At 39.7% G+C, this 23,662-nt stretch overlaps 1 protein-coding gene across 1 annotated transcript in view; it reads left to right on the top strand.

Annotated features, from left to right (window-relative positions):
• The first annotated feature begins 463 nt into the window (after window positions 1-463).
• LOC126094739 (PAX-interacting protein 1-like) overlaps window positions 464-23,662 on the top strand; it is a 102,853-nt gene continuing 79,654 nt past the window's right edge. Inside the window, exons 1-2 of the mRNA XM_049909324.1 lie at window positions 464-661; window positions 2,576-2,624. Coding sequence (XP_049765281.1) covers window positions 464-661; window positions 2,576-2,624 — 247 coding nt within the window. The remainder of the gene's footprint in view (window positions 662-2,575; window positions 2,625-23,662) is intronic.

Genomic DNA, 23,662 nt, shown 5'->3' with positions numbered 1-23,662 from the left:
TAGTTTTTTTATTCTTTCCTCATTCGCCTTTAGGTTGATCCCTGATGGCTGGATGATTTCTCCAAGGTACTTAAAATGTGGTACTTGTACGATTTTCCCATGGGTTGTCACAATAGGCAATTTGTCTTGTGGCACTCTTTCTATGTACTGGGTTTTCTCATTACATTATTACTATTATTATTACAGAGGGCAGCTATCCCTTTGACCGAATAAGCTGAGCTACCGTGCCGGCAGCACTAGGCTGTAGAGGCGAATATCACGGCGGTCACCTTCGTTCAATCACTCCTTAGGCAGTGTGGACGGAATGGCTAGGAAACACTAACCTAACAAAGCTCGCAGACGCTTGCTTGGCGGGACTCTGGGTGGCGGAGATAGAGTTTGGATGTGGACCGTTCTCGTCAGCGGAAGTAATGAGGGCGCGGCAGGTAATCAGCAAGCCGCAGCTGTGGCAGCGTCGGCCGGTATGACGGATCGAACGCCGCCTGTCATCGGGGCAGCCAATCGCGAGCTGCGGGACCAAGACACGGGCCACGGGCCACAACAAGGCCCGCTGCCGATCGAAGACGGCAGCGGCGGGCACATACGGCCTGTCTCCCTAACTCGAGCCTCGGCCCTCGCAGACGATAAGCACCCGAGTTCTGCACGACACGTAGACTACGCAGTGAGTTGTGCGAACTCTAATATTTTACTTTTTCTGGACGACATCATATTAAGCGGGTATGTGATCAAGCCAAAGTCAGGCCCGTTTTGTTCAATGAGCGTCGAGGACATTGCGGATTCCAGCACTATTTTACTGCGTAAGATCCTAGTTATTTGGCGCTTTCGTCGTCTTTATCATGAAGAAATATGCGAGTGTCGATAACTGCCTCTTTTGCATCTTTTTTTGTTTATTTTGTTTAGGATGTATATGCAGTAAAATGAATATGCAAACCTGTTGCCAGCACTTAACCTTTTCGAATAACAATAAGGGGATAACTGACTTTAACGTCACGGATCCGTATTACACGCCCCTCCATTAGGCACTTTGATGATGATGATGATGACGGTGATTATGTTTGGTTTCTGGGGCTCTCAACTGTGCGGTTATCAGCGCCCGTACAAATTCCTAATCTGTACACAGTCCAATCTCGCCACTTTCACGAATTACGATGAAATGATAAGGACTACGCAAACATCCTGTTCTCGGGAGTGAAGATGTTGGGTATTTCATCAGAACACTGGAATATAGTCTAGTGATAAATATGTTTTGAACGTGCCGTTATGTCAGCCCTTCTCAGCCAAATACTAGTGATGAAACCTTCTACGCCCACCAGGATTTGAACAAGCTGCTTTCTGGTCGACTGACAACGCGATATAGACTGTTTAAATTGAAAGGAACTTCCATTCTGCAATGAATAAATTGCACATCCACAGAATACCCCATTTGACTGCTGCTTGTTTGGATGACAATGGGAGATCATAAAGTCTTTAAATTAATGAAGCAGTGAAATGATGAACAAGATTTTTTAATAGAGTGGCTTAATCTTGTTTCTAATGTTCTGAATCCTAATACGAGGGTTGGAACTTTAACAGTGGTAACTATTTATTCACAACCGATACAGAAGTTACATGTTTGCACCTGTTACTGTCCTTCTAAGTAGTTACCAGCGTTGTGTAGAACCCGTTGCTAGAGATGTGGAAGGTGCAGTATACGGTTAGCAGAGCCTGTTCTGTTCGCGGTGCGAATGGAGCTGTCTAAAGTTATGGTGATTCTCGTGTACGACTGTGATGGTGTTATCCTAACTCATTACGTTCCTCCAAGGCAGACCGTCAATGCACAGTGTTACTGTTCGTTTTTGGAGCATCACTTGCGACCAGCTTTGCGAAAGAAGCGCGACACTGTCTTTTATAATAAAAGAGGCATGACACTCAATTTCTTTGACTAATAACAATATTTTAAACACATTTTATTGAGATAATTATTTGTTTTCTATACGCCACATCAATTGGCAGTATGAAATTTCGGTAGTGGCTGCACTTGTTATTATACATGGTAATTACTAAGTCAAACTCTTTAGTTCTTCTCCTTAATTTACAGCTATTCAATTTGAAACAACGTAGCCACAGTGCATGTGTAAAGTAGAATGATTAGTCGTGTTTGCAAAAACTATTCTGACAGCTATTTTTGTGATTATGATGAGTTTGTGATTAAACAAAATCAGAGGAACATTTGTTGGAAATAACCGATAAGAACAACAGGCAGTGATTTGGAGAAACAGTTTTATCAAAAACTACAGGGAGGACAGAGAAAGGAAATATAGAACAATGAACATATAATTATTATATAACAAAAAATTGTTTTTATGCTTGTACTCCATTAAAATCTTTATTCTCATTGAAAAATTGTATTCCAGTCTTTTCCAGTTACTTGTGTTTTTCTAATTTTTCGTTTTATAACGTGCCACATTCTCATACAACTATACATGATAGAAAAAACTAAAGTCAGTTACCGAGTCATTACACAAAGAACTATGAGGTACACTATTACCCAAGAAAAAATACCTGAAAATATATCTGTTGGCCTGTGTTATTTAAGGATGAAATTTTGTATCATAACATTCTCATAATGGCTTTCTCTGGCAAAGGTAAGTATATCAACTATATACACTGCAACGTTGTAAGCAAAACAATGTGATGTCCCTGAATACTGTAATATTGTGTCCATCTCACTTACTTAAATTTATTTGTGAACTCATAGACAGTAACAAGCACGACGTAGCTGGGATGATATGACGTCATTAGAATTTCACTTCTCTAGTCCACAAAAGAAGAATATTCATAAAAAAAGAGGGAAGACTGTTGCTTTTCAGTAATTCATGGCTGCTAAGTATGAAACGCATTGTGATAAGCTGTATAAATTCTTGCCTGGATGTATGTTAATAACATTTTCCAGAAATATGTGCAAGATTTTTAGCGAAAATGTCACTTTTTGGGGTATGTTTACAAGATTTATTTGCTTCTATGAATACATGCTAATCTCTTACATAAAACTAAAGGCCACAGAGTGTAAACTTAATGAAAAAATCAATAATGCTGTCTTTATAACTTTTAATGAGTGAAAGTGAAGCACACCAATAACAAGCTAATACGAGTAAGGAAACTCTGTCTGTACTTGAATAACTATCTTTCGTAGTTTTGGAAGGCCGGAGATTGGTAACAACGCCCCTAGTGCAATCAGTAGGAACAAATCAATCCTGCTGAAGTCCATTTCCATAAATAATTAGGCTGATACAATCATGAAGAAGGCAGCTTATAGGTGTTAATGGTTTACCTGACACTGACATCAGGAGACTGATCTCTGAATTTGAATAATGTAATCTTCTTACTAGAAAAGTTTATTTGCCCAGATCGCTATTAATGTATATGTAGACTATTATTTCCAGCAAGTTAAACTAACATCTTCAGATCGTCTACATACATAGACCATTGTGCCACTCCACGTAGTGCACAATCACTCAGTCATCTCAAATATGTCAGTGACTAAATGACAGTGCACTACATAGAGTGGTAAAAAGGTCTATGTAGGTAGATGATCTTTGGAGTCCTCAGTTTGATCTGATATGAGGTGCAAAGAATTCCTCTCCTGTGTCAGTCTCTTCACCTCGGAGTAGCACTTGCACTCTACGTCCTGAATATTCGTCGAATGTATTCCAATCTTTGTCTCCTCCTGCAGTTTTTACCCACTAAAGTTCCATCTGGTTCCATGCAAGTTATTTCCCGATGTCTTAATACATATACTATCACCCTATCCGGGTTTATTTTCAGTGTTTTTCATAGCTAGTTAGTTGCACCTTCCACAGATCGTTTTGCACGATAGTTCATAATAATGTGGAGCGAGTCATTTTACAGTCATACCGCAGTTAATTTTACATACCGTTACATTCTGAACATTTCTAACTTTTTTTACAAAAGGAAAAGAGATATATAGATCTGAGTTAATAATTCCTATCCACCACCTTTTACACGTTACAGTGATAGAAATTATTCTTCAGAAGAGAACGAGCTGTAAAGGAGAAACTTTCTAAGTTTGTTGCCAAACTGTACTTTGTTGTATATCAGATATTTTATATCACAGGGTAAGCCATCAAAATTTTTTGTTGTAGCAGCGTGCCCCCCTTTTTGTGCCAAAGACAACCTTAATGTAGAGTAATGAGTGTAATTTTTCCTTCAGATATTGTAATTATGCACCTCATAGTTCCTTATGAACAACAAGCTTCATGAGGGAATAATATACAGTGAAGCAGTACTCAGAATAACCAACTCCCTGAACAGATTCTACAAAATGATCGTGGGTTAGCAACACATATTATTCTTACAGCATGTTTTTGCGTAATGAGCGGTTTCTTCTTTGACATTATTGAATGAAAATACGCAAAAATGTTAACTTACTGATTTGTCTCTCCCGAAGATTTGCAATAATTCAAGCGCCATGTTGCTGATCTAAGTTTTTTTAGGAGTTCCAAAGTGTGTTTTTACCAATTTAAATTCTAGAACCGCTCGGCCACAGCGGCCGGCGGACTAATATTGAACCTTGGGAGCCCTATATGTGACCTTTTCCCAGGTCATACTTATGTCCCTGGACTGTATAGGCCGCTATATAGGCCGCTGTGGCCGAGCGGTTCTAGGCGCTTCAGTCGGGAACCGCGCTGCTGCTACGGTCACTGGTTCGAATCCTGCCTCGGGCATGGATGTGTGTGACATCCTTAGGTTAGTTAGGTTTAAGTAGTTCTAATTCTAGGGGATTGATGACCTCAGATGTTAAGTCCCATAGTGCTTAGAGCCATTTGAACTATATTGCTTTATTTGCTAAGTATAACTTTCTGCATTCTTTTGGTTAGATATGACATAATCCATTGGTTAGCTATACCATCAGTCCCATAAAACGTCAATTTATCTAGGAGAATACTGTGATTCACACAGTCAGATGCCTTAGAGAGGTCGCAGAAAGTACCAACAGGCTCTATTTTATTAGGTAATGCTTTTAAAATCTTGTGAGTGAACACGCACATGGCATTCTCAGTGACCAATACTTGTAAAACCCCAACTGTGATTTTTTAAGGATTCTATTGTTGCTAAGGTCATGTACTATTCTAGAATACATCATCTTCTCAAAAATTTTGGAGAATGATGTCAGCAGTGAAACATGTCGGTAGCTACTTACACCTCTCCTATCACCTTCCATATAGAGGGGTTTAACAATGGCATATTTCAGTCTCTCTGGATATGTTTCTTTCTTAGCGGATATAGTGTATTACTGCCTCATTCCCTATATTATCAGTCTATCTAACTTTTCAGATTTCATACATAGCAACACATCTCAAACGCATCGAGTCCCTGCTTTCCCGTTTTTCTCACAGACCATAATTCAGTATCATACAATGCTGTGCTCCAAACATACCTTCTCAGAAATTTCTTCTTCAAATTAAGGCCTCCGTTTGTCAATAGTAGTCTTCTTTTGGTCATTAATGTCGGCTTTGTATGTTGTAGTCTGTTTTTTATGTCATTCTTGCTTCCTCCAACATGTGTTATTTTAGTTCCAGGGTGGCAGACTTCCTTAACTTCGTCTACTTCGTTGCCTTAAGTTCTGATGTTAAGATTATCGCAAATGCATTTCGGCTACTCATAATTATTTTCGTCTTTCTTCGGTTTACAGTCAATCAACAGAGTTCACCCATTACACTGTTTATCACAGTCAACGAGTGCCTGGAACTTCTAACTTACTTTCACTCAGCTAAGCAGTCTCATCACTGGAGCTTACCACTAATATCCTTTGACCCTAAATTTTAATCTCACTCTTGAACCATTGTTTCATTTTGCCATAGTTTCTTCGATATATAGATTGAACAGTAGAGACGAAAGACTACATCTCGTTCTACCACATCATCAGAAAAGTTAATCGTAGTACATTGTTCTTGGTCTTCCGTTCTTACACTTCACTCTTAGTCATTGCACGTATTTTACACCTTTCCTCGCAGTTACTCCTATTTTACTCGAAATATCGGATACCTTGCACCATTTTACATAGTCGAGCGCTTTTTGTAGGTCAATAAATCCTATGAATATGTCTTGATATTTGATAGATCGTGCTTCTGTTATCAACTGTAACATCAGAGCTGCCTCTATCATGCCTTTATCTTTCCCAAAGCTTAACTGATCGTCAAAATACAGATCCTCGATTTTCTATTCCATTCTTTTGTATAGAATTCTTCTTAGCAAATTGGATGCATGAGCCGTTGGATTGAGCGATAGTTTTCGAACTCGTCTACCCTTGCTATCTTTGGAGTTGTGTGGATACTGTTTCTTCGAAAGCGTGATGGTATGTCTCTGGTCTCATAACCTGCACACACTAACTCGAATAGACATTTGACTGCTAATTCCTCAAACGATTTTAGACATTCTGAAGCAATATTATCTGTCCCTTCTGCCTTATTTCATCGCAAAACTTCCAAGGTTCTGCTAAACTCTTACTGTAATAATACATTCGCTACATCTCCGTTATCGACTCGCATTTCTCGTTCTACCACATCATCAGAAAAGTTGTCACTCTCGTGAGGCCTTCAGTGCACTTTTTTCACCTACCCGCTCTCTACTCTGCCCTTAGCAGTGGAATTCACGTCAGACTCTTTATGTCACAGCCCTTGCTTTTAATTTTACCGTACGTTGTTTTGACTTTTTTATATGCTGCATCATACCTAGTGGCAAATTTGTTTTACGATTTCTTAGAGTTTCTCCTTCTACCATTCGCCTTAGCTTCCCTGCACTTCCTATTCATTTCGTCCCTAAGTGACGTATATTACCGTATTTCAGTTTTTTCGTGAACATTTTTGTAATTCCTCCTCTCGTCAATTAGTTGAAGTATTTCTTCAGTTGCGTAAGGTTTCTTTGCAGTTACCATACTTCTACCTACATTTGTATGAACAATTTCTAGAATTGCCCTTTTACGTTTATTGTTCTTCCTCTGAAATGTCAACTGTGGCATTCATCATTGCAATATCTAGTCTTTAGAAACTTCAAACGGACTGTATCATTCCTCAGCATCCCATCATTCCTCTTTACTTCAATAGCCCACTGCTTCCCACATTAATTTTACCAAACGATTCTCATCACTCCTAAACTGTGATCGAAATCTATATCTGATCCTGGATGTGCTTTAGAAACCAGTTTCTGAATTCGATTTTTTTTATTATTTTTTGTAATCCATCTGGAATCTTCCCATGTCTCCAGGCGTTTTTCAAACATTCCTTGTGGCATTAAAGGAGCGGCTCACGGACTGAGAGGCAGTAGTGAGTGGTCTGACAGCTCGTGACAGCTGTCAACAGAGCGAGGAATGCAGGTAAGCAATTTCCTGAAGCCGGAGCATATGCAGGATGGCAGCTAAGAGGGCAGAAATGAAAGAAGAATTATATCTGATTCAACGAAAATACGTTAAATATCCTTCAAACTTGATACAGAATTGAAGAACACCAGGAAAATCGCTACACTAAGATGACTGCTTGCAACTTTAAACATTATTCTAGGATAAATACGAAGGAAATCGAAATTTTTTAATCACTATAGATTATAAAAGTAATAAAAACTAACCCAGTGGATTAATCTGATCATAACAAGTATTTACAAAATGAAGACCTCAGTAAAGATCACTGGAAGCTGATTTTCCAATCAGGCAAGTGCATACAGAATTTTACAAAGTAGATGAGTTTTTCAAACGATTGTATGAAAATTTTATAATAATACAAATCCTCCACGTAATATGAAGGCAGCATGAGTTTTCCATATCCATGTCTAATCGTCCTATTGAACTTGTACCCTCGGTTCATATGGACTTATAATTTTGTGCTACTTTTCTCACATTGAACGCCTGGATGTAGGCATACATTTTGAACTTTGTTAACGATTTATATAGTATTGTGTTGTTATTTTAAAAGGACGCTGCAAAATGGCTGTCTTCTTGTATGTTACTGAATATGTATATAATTAGCTTTTAACCTGAATGGTGGTCACTATTTGTCTAACTTCTATTCAGCAATGTGTGACAAACAGAAAGTATTTAAGGTTTAGCGGTGTGGTATGGGTGGCCTTTTATTGGTTGTCTTTGTGTCTTTTGTCTTCCTTTGGTATTGGTGAGTGTGATTTTGTCAAGTGGCTGTGTAGCCAGACAGCCTCATGAGTTACATACTTTGCTCTTCATTGGACTTAAAATAATTTTTTTTTTGAGCATTAGTTACACACAGTAACTTTTTTGTTGGGTTTGGAATAATTTTTGAGAGAGTGAGTTACAGACTAACTTTCTATTGGACTTAAATTATTTCATTCTATTTTCATACATTGATTTCACATGACTATATTAACATTGCTTGTGAGATTTGAGGTAACCGTTAACTATAATTATTGCTGCAATTGATATTTATATTCGTCAGCATTCCGAATAACGAACTTTAATTTTACGTTGTGGTTGGTAGTGGAAACTGCACTTTAGCCCTCTCAATGTTCGCTGTTGATTTTTCATGAATTAATGTGCAGTTAAATGAATTTCGTGTGCATATGTTTCTGTTTCTGATGCTCTGCTCTCAGTACATGTATGAATTATCATCTAATAATTTTTTCTTTGGAATCCATAATGAATTGCGAGGTCTCCATTCACACGTATGTGAACATTATCTAGTAAACATTTATTTTGTTTAAGATATAATCCTCTGGTTTCTTCAACATTATTAATCCTACAACATTTACACAGACATTTCACATGTTCATATATTATTCGCTAAATTTCCTTACTAGAATGGTTTGAAAGATAATTCTGTATGAAATGAATGGGCTTTAAAACCAATTGCCCGCATCTCGTGGTCGTGCGGTAGCGTTCTCGCTTCCCGCGCCCGGGTTCCCGGGTTCGATTCCCGGCGGGGTCAGGGATTTTCTCTGCCTCGTGATGGCTGGGTGTTGTGTGCTGTCCTTAGGTTAGTTAGGTTTAAGTAGTTCTAAGTTCTAGGGGACTGATGACCTTAGATGTTAAGTCCCATAGTGCTCAGAGCCTTTAAAACCAATGAAGTCATGAACTACCCTCGCTGATAGCGGCCTAAATAAAACCACCTCCTCGAGTGACTTTCGAACATTGTATTTGATATTAACAGCTGGTATTTCTTGCCGAGTTCGATAAGGTTCCAGTCTCCCATATTAGATATCATCTCCCTTTACTTACTGAATTTTTCGTTCAGTATCCTCAAATATTTTCACTAGCTCCTCATCTTCAACTTGTGATCTCGTTCTGTATATCTGAACTGTTGCCGTTGGCTTTAGTTCGCTGTATATTATATTCTATTTTCTGTAACTGACAATAGCAATCGGCTCAATATTTTCTGTAACGTTTGGATTCGTCACTTTTTTATCTGCCAAGATAATCTCCCAACTACTATTTTGGCTGATGTAGCGTAGTTTCTGCACATTTTGACTTTGTTCATAGGATTACGACTGTATGTATTTTAGACTAAACCTCTGTTGGCCTGCTCAAATGCACACGAGCAAATTTTATTGTTAAATCAGGCAGGATCTGTAGTGCACCGACGCTTTTAAGCCCAAATCATTAATTAACGTATAGATACTCATCCTTTAAATAGCAGGTAGGCTATGTTAGCAAAATCGAATAAAATTAAAAATAAAAAAGTAGCTAAACTATTTGGGATGAATGAATAAAATCCGGTAGGATAATAGCATACACCCATACAAATAGTTTGAAGTTCAATTCCAAAGAATATTTATTAAGTAGACGTACAAATGATGGACTTACTTGGTCTACGGATTTAAAAAAAGTAAATTAGTTGAACAATAATTAGCTAAACATTGAAAAATTTAGTCACCTGTAACGGTAACACCGACCATTTCAAACGACAATGGATGCTAACGTTATACCTCTGCGAGGAATTTCTGAGAAATTGTGACCGTCAGATAGTCTATTGGAAACAGAACAGTCAAAGTGGAATTCGGTTCCGAAACACTCCCACAGAGTATAACTAACAGTAAACAAGTGGATGAAGAACAGACGTTCTCCCAGCACAAAAGTAAGTTGTAACATTACATATTAATATAGGTCGCCAGCCTAATTAGGCATTCCTGTGTCAAGCAATGTAATAAACCAGAAGTCAGCGCTAAGGCTAACCTAACCTTCCTTGACACACACACTAAACTCCTTCTTTATACCCATTCACACTACAACACAGTAACTTAACCTTGCAGATAAACGTACCACTAACTTGAAAATCAGACAAACAAATGCCCAACGAGAAAGCAAACAGTAACATATCGCTCTCAGCAACACGTACCTTAAATGAACTAGATGCAACAGTTTATAGAACCAACGTGCATGAAACTAGTAGCAATACTAAACAGGGAAGAGCATAAAATGATTCTGATTTAAATCAGGGGGTCTGTTAATGATCGTACTCTATAACTTCGTTGCTTAGTATAGGATCTCTATAGCTGTGCATTAACCAACTTGCATTGGAATAGCAAACACGTAAATATTTCTTTGTTGGAAGCAATTACACAGAATCCAAATCTAACTGCACTGGCTTTAAAGAAGCCTTTGCTTTGCTTCATTGTTAACTAACTATCCTAATACATGAGGGCCCTTAAACTTTCATGGTTTGAAGACCCATGCTCATTAACAAAACTACTCTACTATGTATGAGACATGGTAAGTATTCTTATTAATAATCATTAATCAAGTAAAGCAAAACAAATAATAACTCTTTAAATAACAAATGTGCTTTGATAAGCAGTCTTTTAACTTACTCAAAATATAATTGGCTGTGGAAATGCCAACATAACATTAAAGTCAGGTGCAACAACTTTCTCATGGAATGAACACTAAGAAAACTTTGTAATTCTGATCAAAGTGCATAAATGCAACAATTAATATTTTTTTCATTTCAGATTAACTTTACAATTTTCAGGCAGCTTTGCAAGTAAGGCAAATTGTTTAAGGAAATGGCTGCTGCTTGTTTTAAAACTGCACTGGTTGTGTAGCATTTCTCAAACTATAAAACTGAACTTTAAATACTATAACTCCACACATTAGAAAGCTACCAACTATTTTTACAATTTCCAAGTAAGTCTTTCATTAATAAATTAGGACACTCGGAATTAACTTCGCTAGGATAGGATTCCTGTCCAGGTTTATGATTTGCGATAATCACAACTTTTAGCAACACAACGAGTATTATTAAAATCAACCAAATTTCACTAATACCTGATTCATTTACAGATTACCAAATAAAAACAATTTAGTGGAAGGCTGGTAGCACCAGTGGCGTAATTTGCAGTGGCTGTTAACATGGCGGTGGTGCAGTCATAGGAGTATTGCTGGCCCCGCCCTGATACAGATCTTCTTGGCGTCAGAATTATACAGAGGGGTCCAAAAAAATGCATCCACTGTTTAAAAGTACATAACTGGCAAACTAACTGACGGAGTTGTCTCATCTTTGGTAATGTAATAGTTTGTAGTTCCGGCAAACACCACACAAGCGTTGTATTGCGTTGTTTTGTTTTGTGAGATGACAGTCGCCAGATAGTCAGTGTTTTGTTCTTAGTTGCACCTAGTTACTCGAGTAAACATGGCTGGCGCAAGGTTTACATTCGTTGAAAGGAAGTCAGTTTTTAAGTGGTATTTTAAGTACGAAAACATTAATGAGGTTCAACGGCAATGGCGAAATGAGTATCAAACAGAGCCACCGACACGTTTAACGATTCGTCGCATTCGAGACAAATCTGAAGCGGAAGGCTGTGTTAAAGATGTACACAAACAACGATCTGGACGACCTGTAACAGTAGCAAGTCCAGCTAACTCCCGTCGTGTGTTACAACAATTCACCCGCTCACCACAGAAGTCAGTGAGACAGTGTTCCCGTGAAACTGGAGTGAATCGCTCAAGTGTTCGGCTAATTTTGAAGACAGCAAAGTGGAAGTGCTACATCCCACGATTGCTACGCGCAATGAACGAGGACGACCCAAATAGTAGAATGGAGTACTGCGAGTGGTTTACTAACATGGTGCGCAACGATGAGGAGTTTGCAGAGATGATTGTGTAGTCTGATGAGGCACAATTGAAACTTAATGGTACAGTAAATCGCCACAAGTGCATCTACTGGGCCGCCGAAAATCCGAACGTTCATGTAGACAAAGCCGTGAATTTGCCAGGAGTAAATGTGTGATGTGGATTGTCTTACCGGAGCTTGACTGGGCCACAGTTACCGGTGAGGTGTACCTTCAGAAGCTTCAGACATCCATTTTACCTGCCATCCGAGACTTGTATGGAGACGGAAGAGTTTACTTTCAACAAGATGGTGCCCCAACCCACTACCAAAATCGTGTTAGGGCGTATCTCGACGAAAATCTACCAGGAAGATGGATAGGCCGTAGAGGTGCTGTGGAGTATCCACCACGTTCCCCAGACCAAACTCCTCCGCACATTTACCTGTGGGGAACACTAAAGGACGTCGTTTATCGACAAAATCCATGCACACTGGATGAACTTCGAGAATCCATCGTACATTCATGTACAAATATCCAACTGAACACATTGCAGTCAGTAGTTCGTGCTGTAGTTCGGCGGCATCGTTTGTGTGTGGATGTTTATGGTGACCATTTCGAACACCTACAGTAATATCTTTAAGTTGAACTTTGCGCTACACTTTCACCAAAAGTGAGACAACTCCGGCAATTAGTTTCCAAGTTATGGACTTTTAAACAGTGGATACATTTTTTAGGACCCCTCTGTATTTTTCCGGGGCCAAAAACCATGCCATGATAATACTGTCACCACATGCAGGATCCGAGGCCCATAAATACTGCTCTTAAGCCTTTCTGGCCTCAGAATTCCATGAATACGAGCCACAATGACCCGCTACAGCTAGCGAGATGTTACCAACAGCAGTGCGCAGTCCAGACTCCTCACCCATCACAAAAGGCGAGTTGCAACTTGCGCGCAAACCACACCTTTCCCACTCCGCCAGACTACTTCCGTAGCAGCTGGGCCTCCCCACATCTTTTGCATTCATCCCTAAGTTCTCTGACTACGGACAAAGTTAATTTCAGTATCTTATATAACAACTATTCCAGTATTTATTTAAATCCACAAGCTTAATTTAAACATCACCGTTCAAAAGTTCACATAATTGACATGAGTATACATAGTCAAAGAATTTCCATGATAGATACAATACTCTACATAAGCAACACTACAAATTGACATAGAAATATCGACACAGGCACAAAATAGGTCGAAAATAGATGTTACGCATGCAGTGTGAGCACAGCATTTAAACACAGAAGTATGTACAAATAAAGTTCATGCAACAGGACATTAATCTCAGAAATCAGCAGAAAATATGTGAAGTTCGATAGCGTGGAAACCTCACTTACAGTAGCCACGGAAACAAAAGTCCGTAAAGCTCCCTCATTATCTTAACGAAACATTTAACAAGTTTGTTACAGCACGATAAATAATAAATCCAGCGAAATAATTCAGCTCACAACTGCTCCAAAGCGCTTCAACAAAGTTAAAGTTTGCGTGGTCACAAGAGCAGTCACCTAAAACCTCACAAATAATTCAAAGTTTCGTTAGAATTTAGAGTCCAGAAGCCACGCTCACAAAATTATTCGGAGTTCCGTAAAATTTCAAAGTATTCAGCTTGTGCCCTCAAGAAATTTTCGAAGTCTAGCGAATGTTGAGCCAAGACACTCATAATTTTGGCCTCACAGTACCTCTTCAACCTTGCGCTCCGACAGATCACCGACATAAGACACTGCGTGGAGATTTGCCTGCCCTTAAGCACTTTGTGAAGTCATGACTACTGAGTTCAATTTAAACAATAAGGAATTGAGCACCATTGTGTCATAAAAGCTATTACACATACACACAATACACTAGTAATACAGAAAATATTACAGTCACTTTGTGACTTCTCACTAGAAACTTTGTACATTATTGTGAAACCATTAAACGAACACGGCGGAGGTTCGAGTCCTCCCTCGGGCATGGGTGTGTGTGTGTTTGTCCTTAGCATAATTTAGGTTGAGTAGTGTGTTCGCTTAGGGACTGATGACCTTAGCAATTAAGTCCCATAAGATTTCACACACATTAAACGAAGTTAGATTTACATGCGGATAGGCAACGTGTTTAAGCTCAATTTCCAAATCACAGATCCTTCTTAAATCGTGCAATTATGATTTCCCACACTTTAGGAATATTGGGAAAAGATCTGGGATACACGTGTTGTCCTTATGTGTATGCTGCGGATATCCGTTGAGGTGACACAATTTGCAAACGAATTTCGTATACCGTCAACAATTAGTTATTTACATGTTGTTGTTGTTGTTGTCTTCAGTCCTGAGACTGGTTGGATGCAGCTCTCCATGCTACTCTATCCTGTGCAAGCTCCTTCATCTCCCAGTACTTACTGCAACCTACATCCTTCTGAATCTGCTTAGTGTATTCATCTCTTGGTCTCCCTCTACCATTTTCACCCTCCACGGTGCCCTCCAATGCTAAATTTGTAATCCCTTGATGCCTCAGAACATGTCCTACCAACCGGTCCCTTCTTCTTGTCAAATTGTGCCACAAGCTCCGCTTCTCCCCAATTCTATTCAATAAATCTTCATTAATTATGTGATCTACCCATCTAATCTTCAGCATTCTTCTGTAGCACCACATTTCGAAAGCTTCTATTCTCTTCTTCTCCAAACTATTTATCGTCCATGTTTCACTTCCATACATGGCTACACTCCATACAAATACTTTCAGAAACGATTTCCTGACACTTAAATCTATACTCGATGTTAACAAATTTCTCTTCTTCAGAAACGCTTTCCTTGCCATTGCCAATCTACATTTTATACTCTCTCTCAGTTATTTTGCTCCTCAAATAGCAAAACTCCTTTACTACTTTAAGTGTCTCATTTCCTAATCTAATTCCCTCAGCATCACCCGACTTACTGCTTGAACAATATACACATTGAATAACATCGGGGACAGGCTACAACACTGTCTCACTCCCTTCCCAACCGCTGCTTCCCTTTCATGCCCATCGACTCTTATAACTGCCATCTGGTTTCTGTACAAATTGTAAATAGCCTTTCGCTCCCTGTATTTTACCCCTGCCACCTTCAGAAGTTGAAAGAGAGTATTCCAGTCGACATTGTCTAAAGCTTTCTCTAAGTCTACAAATGCTAGAATACTAGGTTTGCCTTTCCTTAATCTTTCTTCTAAGATAAGTCGTAGGGTCAGTATTTCCTCACGTGTTCCAACATTTCTGCTGAATCCAAACTGATCTTCGCCGAGGTCGGCTTCTACCAGTTTTTCCATTCGTCTGTAGAGAATTCGCGTTAGTATTTTGCAGCTGTGACTCATTAAACTGATAGTTCGGTAATTTTCACATCTGTCAACACCTGTTATTTTTGGGATTGGAATTATTATATTCTTCTTGAAGCCTGAGGGTATTTCGCCTGTCTCATACATCTTGCTCACCAGATGGTAGAGTTTTGTCAGAACTGGCTCTCCCAAGGCCGTCAGTAGTTCCAAGGGAATGTTGTCTATTCCCGGGGCCTTGTTTCGACTCAGGTCTTTCAGTGCTCTGTCAAACTCTTCACGCAGTATCGTATCTCCCATTTCATCTTCATCTCCATCCTCTTCCATTTCCATAATATTGTCCTCAAGTACATCGCGCTCGTATAGACCCTCTATATACTCCTTCCACCTTTCTGCTTTCCCTTCTTTGCATAGAACTGGGTTTCCATCTGAGCTCTTGATATTCATACAACTGGCTGTCTTTTCTCCAAAGGTCTCTTTAATTTTCCTGTAGGCAGTGAGATAAGCCTCTACATCCCTTACATTTGTCCTCTAGCCATCCTTGCTTAGCCATTTTGCACTTCCTGACAATCTCATTTTTGAGACGTTTGTATTCCCTTTTGCCTGCTTCATTTACTGCATTTTTATATTTTCTCCTCTCATCAATTAAATTCAATATTTCTTTTGTTACCCAAGGATTTCTACTAGCCCTCGTCTTTTTACCTATTTTATACTCTGCTGTCTTCACTACTTCATCCCTCAGAGCGACCCATTCTTCTTCTACTGTATTTCTTTCCCTCATTCCTGTCAATTGTTCCCTTATGCTCTCCCTGAAACTCTGTACAACCTCTGGTTTAGTCAGTTTAATTAGGTCCCACCTCTTTAAATTCCCACCTTTTTGCAGTTTCTTCAGTTTTAATCTACAGTTCATAACCAATAGATTGTGGTCAAAGTCCACATCTGACCCTGGAAATGTCTTAAAATTTAAAACCTGGTTCCTAAATCTCTGTCTTACCATTATATAATCTATCTGATACCTTTTAGTATCTCCAGGATTCTTCCACGTATACAACCTTCTTTTATGATTCTTGAACCAAGTGTTAGCTATGATTAAGTTATGCTCTGTGCAAAATTCTACCAGGCGGCTTCCTCTTTCATTTCTCTCCCCCAATCCATATTCACCCACTATGTTTCCTTCTCTCCCTTTTCCTACTCTCGAATGCCAGTCACCCATAACTATTAAATTTTCGTCTCCCTTCACTACTTGAATAATTTCTTTTATCTCATCATACATTTCATCAATTTCTTCATCATCTGCAGAGCTAGTTGGCATGTAAACTTGTACTACTGTAGTAGGCATGGGCTTCGTGTCTATCTTGGCCACAATAATGCGTTCACTATGCTGTTTGTAGTAGCTTACCCGCACTCCTATTTTTTTATTCATTATTAAACCTACTCCTGCATTACCCCTATTTGATTTTGTATTTATAACCCTGTATTCACCTGACCAAAAGTCTTGTTCCTCCTGTCACCGAACTTCACTAATTCCCTCTATATCTAACTTCAACCTATCCATTTCCCTTTTTAAATTTTCTAACCTACCTGCCTAATTAAGGGATCTGACATTTCACGCTCCGATTTGTAGAACGCCAGTTTTCTTTCTCCTGATAACGACATCCTCTTGAGTAGCCCCCCCCCCCCCCCCCCCCGGAGATCCGAATGGGGGACTATTTTACCTCCGGAATATTTTACCCAAGACGACGCCATCATCAATTAACCATAGAGTAAAGCTGCAAGCCCCCGGGAAAAATTACGGCTGTAGTTTCCCCTTGCTTTCAGCCGTTCGCAGTACGAGCACAGCAAGGCCGTTTTGGTTAGTGTTGCAAGGCCAGATCAGTGAATCATCGAGACTGTTGCCCCTGCAACTACTGAAAAGGCTGCTGCCCCTCTTGAGGAACCACACGTTTGTCTGGACTCTCAACAGATACCCCTCCGTTGTGGTTGCACCTACGGTACGGCCATCTGTATCGCTGAGGCACGGAAGCCTCCCCACCAACGGCAAGGTCCATGGTTCATGGGGGTAGAGTTATTTACATGCTTGATTGCAAAAGTAACATGTTTATGTGATTATTGACATCGTCAGGTTTGACGTCATGCATCATAAGGAAAAAATGCTTCATTAGTTCATTTGTCATTAATAGTATAAACTACTGTAGTTGAAACTATACATGTCTTTTAAAGTTTAGGTCTGAGAATTAAGTTTTATGTTGCAAATGAGCTTGTCTCGTCACTGCTATTTGTCTGATGTATCTTGATCTTGCGTATCTCGTCTGTAAGGTATGTTACATATTTTTCTTGGAAATACAGCACTCATTCTCTCATCAACCAACCATGGACGTCATTGGACATTCTGCCCTGCCAGTCCTCTGGAGTGGGATTCTGCCGCTAATTCGCTGTGGTCAGCAGCGGCCAGCACACCAGCGTCCCTGCGCCCGCCCTCTCCGAGCTGCCTCACCTGCTTCAGCCGTCCTGCCGCCCGACCTGTCGTGCCTTCAGAAACTTACCACCGCTCTCACCTCGCGATGCAACCTCTGCTAATGTCACAAGATACTGTACTTTAAACTGCCTACTGCTGGGAGATTTCATCGTAACATACAACTTACTTGCCGGTTAATTTTGCGAAACGTTTTCGTAAAAAAATAAAAAAAGCGTTATATCACAAAATTCTTTTTTTAAAAAGGCTCTCTAAAACCACGATGGAAGTTCATCGTTGCATTAAAAGAAGTATTATTATCTCGATTTTTTTGTAGGCATAAAATTAACTAACCTAAATCGAGTAAGATACATTTGAATCTTTGTGATCTGTAGTCGTGTCCAAGCTATAATTCTGGGGTCGTGGCCATCATACTCAAGCCCCCTTATGAACCCAGAGTATCCTTTTCACACGTTTCAAAATAATAAAAGAAAAAGAACGAGCAACACGCAAGATAAAGCAAACTGATCTGCAAAAAGTAAAAAAAAAAACTGTTCTAGCGGCCTTGCCATGGCGGATACACCGGTTCTTCCACAATCACCGACGTTGAGCAACAACGGGCCCGCGTAGTACATGGATGGGTGACTGAAAACCGCGTACCATTGTCTTAAGGACACGCAAGCTGTTGAAGTGTTGTCCAGCTGAAGGACTTGAACCGGCACGTTGAGCTATACGACATCATCGTTATACCCGTTTCCAGCGATTGGCAGTGATGAACTAGGGATCCGACCTCTATCAGTATCTTAGGCAACCCCCTTCCCCATCCCACCCGAAAGTGCAACACTGAAATGCTTGCACATTAAATGGAACAGATGTAGGACAATTTGAGTTGTATACATGCACAATGTGACCCAAACACTTAAAGCCGAAATTATACGGAGGGTAGAGGATATTATACCGGTTCGGTAGTATTAGATTCTTTATGATGCAGGAAGCAACACTAGGTGTAGGAGAACTCACTGCATTTCCCGATTAATTCTTAAATTGGTCTATTGTCTTGGTTTCTTACGGATAGTTTTTGGCTCTTTTTGTGCCTTACAGTTGACTGGGACCTATAACGCCATTCTCTCGCTACTGCCCTGGTAGGGCGTGAACATTTTAGACTATACAAGATTTTTAATGAGCAATGCGCGTGATGCACGTTCGCAAAACTGCTTATGTTTTGTAACGGACAATGTCTACCACATCGAATTTAGTGGTGCTATCCCGAAAATCACGAAGGTAACACAATTTAATGTCTCCACGAAGGAGTTTAGCACTTCAGTCAAAGAATAGTTGTAGAAGGGCAATCGATCATTACAAGAACTTGCAGACATGCTTTTAATGCATGATGCAGTATTATGTAATGTACAAAAAGCCAAACGAAGATACAAAGATAGTTCCGCAACAGGAGTCACGTAAATTTGAAGAAACTGATCATCATTGGCAGTACCTTACAAGAAACTTGATCGTTGAATCCACTGACACACGTCCATTATTCTCTAGAAAAACTTCACAGTGCAAGGAAGTGATGGAACAGTATTTACAACTCCGCTACGAACAACGTACGGCCCAGTCAACGGAGGGTCGAATACGGGAAAAAACCGTGTAGTTGCAAATTTTCTACAGTGGCAAGAGGGAGTGTCCTGTACAACGGTCAAAAATCCTAACGGTGAGGTATGAGCGTGTGGCTGGAGGAAGGCGTTTAAAGGCCACTTTTTTATGTTTTTCTTGAATAACTCGAAAACCATGGCTTGTAGCGAAAGTGTACACGGTACAAAATTAAACTACATTAAATGTCCTACAAAAAAGGTCTGATCCAGTTTTTCTCTAGGACTAATCTTTTCTACGACGCAGGGAGTGGAAAAATTTCAGGTTGTTAAAATAGAGTTTTAATGGAATAAAATTAATGTTTATTGGTAAACGACTAAACTGAAAATTATTCCATTATATAAAAACGAGCTCAATGAAGTTATTTTATCTACTCACATAAGAGAATTGAACAGGAAATTCTGAGGAGGTATAGTCTGTCTCTAAACTCAAAAGCGAACAGCGCTTGTAGTAGGGGGAGGTATCTTTCCTGGAAGAATGCTACAGCTGCCGTACAGGATGAAAAACGATCAGATTCCCCTCTAGGAATGTAGAGCAGTGTGTGCAGATTTATATGTATTGTATCCTTATGTGTTTTTTGTGGTAGTATTGTCAGCAACTCATATTTGTTTTCCATGTAGTGTTTACACACTTTGTGGAAAACAAACAAAGCGTTTGCATGTCTGCAGACTCCATCACCAGTGACTCATAAGGAGCGCTGCGGATGGTCAGAGTAACTTTGTGTAACACCCTGCTGTTGTTTTTTGTGAGGTAGTAGGATTGATGGAGTGGGCATCATCTGCTCCCTCTTCAGTTTTCAAACCTATGATGGAGGGAACTACTTGTCCACATTCTGATGACCTACCTTCCCTCACTCTTCTAACCTCCATTCTCCCCCCGCCCCCAACCACCACCATGAGCCACATTTTATCCCGTAACAGGGTTCTATTTCACTTAGACATTTAATAACTTTTCTTCATTTATCATTGAATATTAATTTTACACCATTAAAACAATACTATTAATAACCTGCGATTTTTCCTTCCTCCGTCAAGTGGAAACTATCAGTCCTACAGAAAAAACGAATAGCACCTTTTGTGAAGGAAATTTTGCACTGGGAATGACTAGAAGCTGCTAGTTTCGAGCTATTAAAGAAAAACACAATAAAATGACCCTTAAATGCCTCCCACCCAAACCCCAGAACACTCTCACACTCCACATGTGGGGATTTGGAATTTGTAGCATGTTCTTCATGACAACACGACACTCCCTCCTATCAATGTACAATAAATTGCGGCTGCACAATCTTTCCCCCGATTTTCATTCGTTGACTGCAAGTGATGAGACTAATTTTTTTTTTAATCCTATGTTCAGCTCTGCTCAGGCTGGTGGTCATGTATTACCATAAACAGTTGTTGTTGTTGTGGTCTTCAGTCCTGAGACTGGTTTGATGCAGCTCTCCATGCTACTCTATCCTGTGCAAGCTTCTTCATCTCCCAGTACCTACTGCAGCCTACATCCTTCTGAATCTGTATTCATCTCTTGGTCTCCACCTACGATTTTTACCCTCCACGCTGCCCTCCAATACTAAATTGGTGACCCCTTGATGCCTCATAGCATGTCCTACCAACCGATCCCTTCTTCTGGTCAAGTTGTGCCACAAACTTCTCTTCTCCCCAATCCTATTCAATACTTCCTCATTAGTTATGCGATCTACCCATCTAATCTTCAGCATTCTTCTGTAGCACCACATTTCGAAAGCTTCTATTCTCTTCTTGTCCAAACTATTTATCGTCCATGTTTCACTTCCATACATAGCTACACTCCATACAAATACTTTCAGAAATGACCTCCTGACACTTAAATCTATACTCGATGTTAACAAATTTTTCTTCTTCAGAAACGCTTTCCTTACCATTGCCAGTCTACATTTTATATCCTCTCTACTTCGACCATCATCAGTTATTTTGCTCCCCAAATAGCAAAACTCCTTTACTACTTTAAGTGTCTCATTTCCTAATCTAATACCCTGAACATGACTCGACTTAATTCGACTACATTCCATTATCCCCGTTTTGCTTTTGTTGATGTTCATCTTATATCCTCCCTTCAAGACACCATCCATTCCGTTCAACTGCTCTTCCAAGTCCTTTGCTATCTCTGACAGAATTACAATGTCATCGGCAAACCTCAAAGTTTTTATTTCTTCTCCATGGACTTTAATACCTACTCCGAATTTTTCTTTTGTTTCCTTTACTGCTTGCTCAATATACACATTGAATAACATCGGGGACAGGCTACAACACTGTCTCACTCCCTTCCCAACCGCTGCTTCCCCTTCATGCCCATTGACTCTTATAACTGCCATCTGGTTTCTGTACAAATTGTAAATAGCCTTTCGCTCCCTGTATTTTACCCCTGCCACCTTTAGAATTTCAAAGAGTGTATTCCAGTCAACATTGTGTAAAGCTTTCTCTAAGTCTACAAATGCTAGATACGTAGGTTTGCCTTTCCTTAATCTTTCTTCTAAGATAAGTCGTAGGGTCAGTATTGCCTCACGTGTTCCAGTATTTCTACGGAATCCAAACTGATCTTCCCCGAGGTCGGCTTCTACTAGTTTTTCCATTCGTCTGCAAAGAATTCGTGTTAGTATTTTGCAGCTGTGGCTTATTAAACTGATTGTTCGGTAATTTTCACATCTGTCAATACCTGCTTTCTTTGAGATTGGAATTATTATATTCTTCTTGAAGTCTGATGGTATTTCGCCTGTGTCATACATCTTGCTCACCAGATGGTAGAGTTTTGTCAGGACTGGCTCTCCCAAGGCCGTCAGTAGTTCCAATGGAATGTTGTCTACTCCGGGGGCCTTGTTTCGACTCAGGTCTTTCAGTGCTCTGTCAAACTCTTCACGCAGTATCGTATCTCACATTTCATCTTAATCTACATCCTCTTCCATTTCCATAATATTGTCCTCAAGTGCATCGCCCTTGTATAGACCCTCCATATACTCCTTCCATCTCTCTGCTTTCCCTTCTTTGCTTAGAACTGGGTTTCCATCTGAGCTCTTGATGTTCATACAATTGGTTCTCTTATCTCCAAAGGTCTCTTTAATTTTCCTGTAGGCAGTGTCTATCTTACCCCTAGTGAGATAAGCCTCTACATCCTTACATTTGTCCTCTAGTCATCCCTCCTTAGCTATTTTACACTTCCTGTCGATCTCATTTTTGAGACGTTTGTATTCCTTTTTGCCTGCTTCATTTACTGCATTTTTATATTTTCTCCTTTCATCAATTAAATTCAATATTTCTTCTGTTACCCAAGGATTTCTACTAGCCCTCGTCTTTTTACCTACTTGATCCTCTGCTGCCTTCACTACTTCATCCCTCAAAGCTACCCATTCTTCTTCTACTGTATTTCTTTCCCCCATTCCTGTCAATTGTTCCCTTATGCTCTCCCTGAAACTCTGTACAACCTCTGGTTTAGTCAGTTTAATTAGGTCCCATCTCCTTAAATTCCCACCTTTTTGCAGTTTCTTCAGTTTTAATCTACAGTTCATAACCAATAGATTGTGGTCAGAGTCCACATCTGCCCCTGGAAATGTCTTAAGATTTAAAGCCTGGTTCCTAAATCTCTGTCTTACCATTATATAATCTATCTGATACCTTTTAGTATCTCCAGGGTTCTTCCATGTATTCAACCTTCTATCATGATTCTTAAACCAAGTGTTAGCTATGATTAAGTTGTGCTCTGTGCACAATTCTACCAGGCAGCTTCCTCTTTCATTTCTTAGCCCCAATCCATATTCACCTACTACGTTTCCTTCTCTCCCTTTTCCTACACGCGAATTCCAGTCACCCATGACTATTAAATTTTTGTCTCCCTTCTCTATCTGAATAATTTCTTTTATTTCATCATACATTTCTTCAATTTCTTCGTCATCTGCAGAGCTAGTTGGCATATAAACTTGTACTACTGTAGTAGGTGTGGGCTTCGTATCTATCTTGCCCACAATAATGCGTTCACTATGCTGTTTGTAGTAGCTTACCCGCATTCCTATTTTCCTATTCATTATTAAACCTACTCCTGCATTACCCCTATTTGACTTTGTGTTTATAACCCTGTAGTCACCTGACCAGAAGTCTTGTTCCTCCTGCCACCGAACTTCACTAATTCCCACTATATAT

The sequence above is a fragment of the Schistocerca cancellata genome, chromosome 1, assembly GCF_023864275.1.
Source record: "Schistocerca cancellata isolate TAMUIC-IGC-003103 chromosome 1, iqSchCanc2.1, whole genome shotgun sequence".
Taxonomy (NCBI): Eukaryota; Metazoa; Arthropoda; class Insecta; order Orthoptera; family Acrididae; genus Schistocerca; species Schistocerca cancellata.
This window is presented reverse-complemented; position numbering and strand designations above follow the sequence as displayed.